This window comes from Vulpes vulpes, chromosome 9 (genome assembly GCF_048418805.1).
Source record: "Vulpes vulpes isolate BD-2025 chromosome 9, VulVul3, whole genome shotgun sequence".
In the NCBI taxonomy this organism is placed as follows: Eukaryota; Metazoa; Chordata; class Mammalia; order Carnivora; family Canidae; genus Vulpes; species Vulpes vulpes.
The window spans coordinates 100,304,346-100,309,992 of NC_132788.1; the positions used below are offsets into that span (position 1 = coordinate 100,304,346).

The window sequence follows — 5,647 nt, forward strand, 5'->3', positions numbered from 1 at the left end:
GATTTCCCCAAGACCTTCAATGATTTCCTAGAAGGACTCATGGAACTCAGAAAACTGTGATGCTCCCAGTTATGGTTTGCTGCAGTAAAAGGATACAGATTAAAATCTGCAAGGAATAAAGTTGCCTGGGGCAGGGTCCAGAAGACACCAGACATGAGCTTCCAATTGTCCCCTCTTAGGGGAGTCCCATGGACGCCCTTAATTCTCTCAGCAATGATGTCTGAAAGCATCTATGAATATTTCCAGTCAAGGAAGCTCACCTGACCCTTGGTGTCCAGTATTTTTATTGGGGGTCTGTCTTGTAGGCATGGAGTGCTCGCTGACCTTCACTACTCATTCTTCAGCCCCATTTGATTTCAGGAATCAAATGAATACAGCATTGCCCAGGGTCCCAGGTGAACAAAAACATGGTAATTTACATTTTCAGCATAGTCGATCTGGCATGACTCAAAGCCCCAGGTATACAAAGACATTTTTATCAGGGAGGATATTCCAAGGGCTTGGAGGTTATTTCCTAGGAGCCAGTCAAGAGCAAGACTTTTCTCTGGATATGCAGACTTTGAGCACCTCTAGCCCTCTGAGTTAACCCTTTACTTCAAACACTCATGGCTGGGAATAGAGGAAGTAGCTTCCCATGGGGATGAATAGCTGAGTCTTGTAGTCCCAACTCTGGACTTCTGAAACCCGTTGTCTCAGACACCCCATACTGGCCTCAGGAAACTGTTCTCCAGGCAAGCCCACGAACCAGGTGAGACATTAAGCGAGACCTTAATAAAGGTTTGGGGGGGAAACACAAATAGTAACATGATTCCAGATGTCATGGGCATAACTCAACTCTATAACCCTTTTGTCTGGGAAACACTTTATCTATCTATCTATCTATCTATCTATCTATCTATCTATCATCTATCTATCTATCTATCTATCCATCTATCATCTATCTATCATCTATTCATTCATTCATGAGAGACAGAGAGAGAGAGGTAGAAACACAGGCAGAGGGAGAAGCAGGCTCCATGCAGAAAGCCTGGTGTGGGACTTGATCCTGGGACTCCGAAGGCGAACACTCCAACACTCCACCACTGAGCCATCCAGGCGTCCCTTTTTTTCTAAATCAAATTAAGCTTCACTTGAGCACCTACCTCTCAAAGGGAGATGGGACATTCAAGTGCAGATATATGTGGGGATGCCTCCTGCCCCATTCTTTAGGATCTCAAGAGAACCATTTTAAAAATTTTTTTATTTATTTATGATAGTCACACAGAGAGCGAGAGAGAGGCAGAGACACAGGCAGAGGGAGAAGCAGGCTCCATGCACCGGGAGCCCAACGTGGGATTCGATCCCGGGTCTCCAGGATCGCGCCCTGGGCCAAAGGCAGGCGCCGAACCGCTGCGCCACCCAGGGATCCCTCAAGAGAACCATTGAGCATACATAATTGAAATAACTTGGAAAAAGGGATCAGAATTCTTTTACCTAATGCAGTCACCGTGGAAACATTTGTGTGAGAGATTGGAATAGTCCATGCAAAGGCAAGAAGCTTATAAAACATCCTACTCCACATTTGATCCTGGGGAACTTTGCTTGGGATCCCAGTCTCAAACCAGAATTTCTGCCTCTAGCCTATGGCCAAAGTTCTGTGTCTTCAGAAAGCTCCTTGTGAGAGTAGGGTATATTAGTTTGCTAGGGTTGCCACAAAGCGCCACAGGCTAGGTGGCTTAAACAATCGGAACTTATTTTCTCTTAGTTTTTGAAGCAAATCTTTGGCTTGATTCCATTCACAGAACTTCAGAAAACATCTCTAAATGAGTTTTCAGGGCAATATTTCCCGATTAGGCACATATCCCATCACCTTGAGGATACACATTCAATATGTGAGATTTGGTTTATTTTAAGAAATCCAAACCATTACTGAAGATTACTGAGAAAATAGCAGGTTCTATTCATACCAAGTTAAAATGACCAGTTACAGAATGAGAAAAGGAATCCACAATGGAACATGAAAAAAATAGAGGACAGGGAAGAACCAAGGAAAGTCTTGCTCAAAAACACATAAAATTAGGAAAAATAAAAATATTGCATGAAGGAAACTAAGATTTCTCATCTTCATTATTGTGTCCCCAGCTACTCATGAGAGTCCTGATGCTGACAGGTACTACCCTGCTGAGGAGCCTGCCCAGGGCCCCCTTCATGTCCCTGTTCCTCAAGCTGTAGATGAAGGGGTTCAGCATAGGGGTGACAATGGTGTACATCACCGAGGCCATCAGACTCATCTTAGAGAATGAAGTCACTGCAGAACTGAGGTAGACCCCAAGGCCTGTGCCATAGAACAGGGAGACCACCAAGAGGTGAGACCCACACGTGGAAAAGGCTTTATATTTGCCCCTGGCTGATGAAATTCTCAGGATGGAGGAAAAAATCTCAGAATAAGAAAAGAGGGTTCCAGAGAGAGGAAAAACACCTAGGACAATAGTCACAATATACACCACTATGTTATTGATGAGGATGTCAGAACAGGCGAGCTTCAGGACTTCAGGAAGATCACAAAAAAAGTGTGGGATTTCCATGTTTGTGCAGAAGGACAGCCTCAAAAGGGTCAAGGTCTCAAGAAGGGAGCCTGTTACACTGATGCACCAGGACCCCAAGAGAAGCAGTTCACAGAGCTGGGGGTTCATGATGACTGTGTAGTGCAGGGGGTGACAGATGGCCACAAAGCGGTCATAGGCCATTACGGTCAGGAGTAAATTGTCCAGGCATCCAAATACAATGAAAAAAAATATCTGGCTGAGGCATCCTTCATATGTTATGGTTTTGCTCTGAGTCTGGATGTTCAGCAGCATCTTAGGGACGGTGGTAGAGGTGAAACAGATGTCAGCAGAGGACAGGTTGGCGAGGAAGAAATACATGGGTGTGTGGAGGCGGGAGTCTGAGCAGATGGCCAGGATGATGAGCAGATTCCCAGTGAATGTGACCAGATACACGGACAGGAACAACCCAAAGAAGAAAGGCTGTAGGTCCAGTTCCTCTGTGAATCCCAGGAGGAGAAAGTTTCCAACTCCTGTTTGGTTTCCTCTTTCCATGGGGCTACTGGGTGTGTCCAGAAGGAGGAAAAAAGTAACACAAGATTCACTCTAAATAAGCATTCCCCAGAAGGATAGACATTTCCTTAATCCAAACCCTGAGGATTCATGAAGTCATTCATTTTGGCTAATGATTGGCTTTCTTTGCTGACAAATTGTGGTAACCATTGTTACCTGGAAAAATGGTCTCTAAGATCAGTGGTTCTCAAATCTTGGTCCCTGACCAGCACCATCAGTGTCACCTGGGAACCTGTTAGAAATGCACATTTTCAGACCCGCCTGACCTAATGAATCAGATGCTCTGGGTGTGGAACCAGCACTCTGTGCCTTGACAAGCCCTCCTGGGGACTATGACGCACACCCAAGTTTGAGGACATTGCTTTCGTGCTTGTCTGCATCCCCAAGCAATCATCCCTGATGCCTGCTTTTGCATTTTCTGCTCAGTGCTTGTGGGAATGGGGAATTCCCTAATGCCAGGCAAAGATCTTCTAATCTTTGAGAAGTTCTTTCATTGTGCTGTCTTTCTGTAATTTCTATATCTTAGATCTTCTGGACCTTGGGTACTCCTTCTGCTAAGAAATTAATAACCAATATTATTATTCTTAGTCATTATTTACATTTCATTTGTATTATCAGTCTCCCTATGTAAATTCAGCAAAAATTGAATTTATAAATATAGTGTCATAGAGCTTCTTATTTACTTATTTATATATAAATTTTAGAAATTATTTTTCTACAAAACTAAAAGACAACCTACAGAATGGGAGAAGATATTTGCAAACGACATATCAGATAAAGGGCTAGTTTCCAAAATCTATAAAGAACTTATTAAACTCAACACCAAAGAAGCAAACAATCCAATCATGAAATGGGCAAAAGACATGAAGAGAAATCTCACAGAGGAAGACATAGACATGGCCAACATGCACATGAGAAAATGCTCTGCATCACTTGCCATCAGGGAAATACAAATCAAAACCACAATGAGATACCACCTCACACCAGTGAGAATGGGGAACATTAACAAGGCAGGAAACAACAAATGTTGGAGAGGATGCGGAGAAAAGGGAACCCTCTTACACTGTTGGTGGGAATGTGAACTGGTGCAGCCACTCTGGAAAACTGTGTGGAGGTTCCTCAAAGAGTTAAAAATAGACCTGCCCTACGACCCAGCAATTGCACTGTTGGGGATTTACCCCAAAGATTCAGATGCAATGAAACACTGGGACACCTGCACCCCGATGTTTCTAGCAGCAATGTCCACAATAGCCAAACTGTGGAAGGAGCCTCGGTGTCCATCGAAAGATGAATGGATAAAGAAGATGTGGTTTATGTATACAATGGAATATTACTCAGCCATTAGAAACGACAAATACCCACCATTTGCTTCAACGTGGACGGAACTGGAGGGTATTATGCTGAGTGAAATAAGTCAATCGGAGAAGGACAAACAGTGTATGTTCTCATTCATTTGGGGAATATAAATAATAGTGAAAGGGAATATAAAGGAAGGGAAAAGAAATGTTGGGAAATATCAGGAAGGGAGACAGAACATAAAGACTCCTAACTCGGGGAAACGAACTAAGGGTGGTGGAAGGGGAGGAGGGCGGGTGTTGGAGGGGAATGGGTGACGGGCACTGAGGTGGACACTTGACGGGATGAGCACTGGGTGTTTTTCTGTATGTTGGTAAATTGAACACCAATAAAAATTAATTAAAAAAAAAAGAAATTATTTTTCTAAATTCCAGTATAGTTAACCTACAGGGTTAGATTAATTTCAGGTGTACAATATGGTGATTCAACAGATCTATCCATGTCTCAGGTCTCATCATAAGTATACTCCATAATCCCCCTCACTTATTTCACCCATCCCTCACCCACTAACCATGTTTGTTCTCTATCATTGAGTCTTTTTTGTCTCTGTTTTTATTTGTTTTTTAGTGTTAAAATGTAAAATCTAGTTAATTTACATACAGTGTAATTTTTAGAATTTAGTGATTCAACACTTTCATACACTTGGTGCTCTTCCCAAGTGCCCTCCTTAATCCCCATCTCCCCTTGCCCACCTCCCCTATGGTAACCATTAGTTTGTTCTCTACAGTTAAGGGTCTATTTCTTGGTTTGTCTCTCTCTTTTCCTCCCTGTGTTCACTTGTATTTTTTCTTAAATTCTGCATCTGAGTGAAATCATGCAACATTTGTCTCTCTCTGACTGATTTCACTCAGTATGATACCCTCTAGATCCACCCACATTATTGCAATGATGCAAAATAATGATTACATTCTTTTCTATGGCTAAGCAGTATTCCATTGTATATGCATACCACATCTTCTTTATCCATTCATCTATTGATTATAGTGTTCAGAATTTGTAAATATTGAGTTTGTCTTCACCTAAGTTCATCTTTTATTTCTAGCCTTTATAGTTAATTACAAAAAATTGCACATATCCAACATATACATGTTGATAAATTTGCACATACGCATTCATCTGTGGTATCATCACTATAATCAAGGTAATAAACATATCTGTCAACTCCCAAAGTTTCCTTGGATTGTTCTGAGTGTTTT

General features: G+C 42.2%; 1 protein-coding gene across 1 annotated transcript; it reads right to left on the bottom strand.

Annotated features, from left to right (window-relative positions):
- Nucleotides 1-2,087: 2,087 nt before the first annotated feature.
- On the bottom strand, nucleotides 2,088-3,077 carry OR7C2 (olfactory receptor family 7 subfamily C member 2). Its single transcript, XM_025989805.2, has one exon. The coding sequence runs from the start codon at nucleotides 3,075-3,077 to the stop codon at nucleotides 2,088-2,090; it is 990 nt and encodes a 329-aa protein (XP_025845590.2).
- Between the last annotated feature and the right edge of the window lie 2,570 nt (nucleotides 3,078-5,647).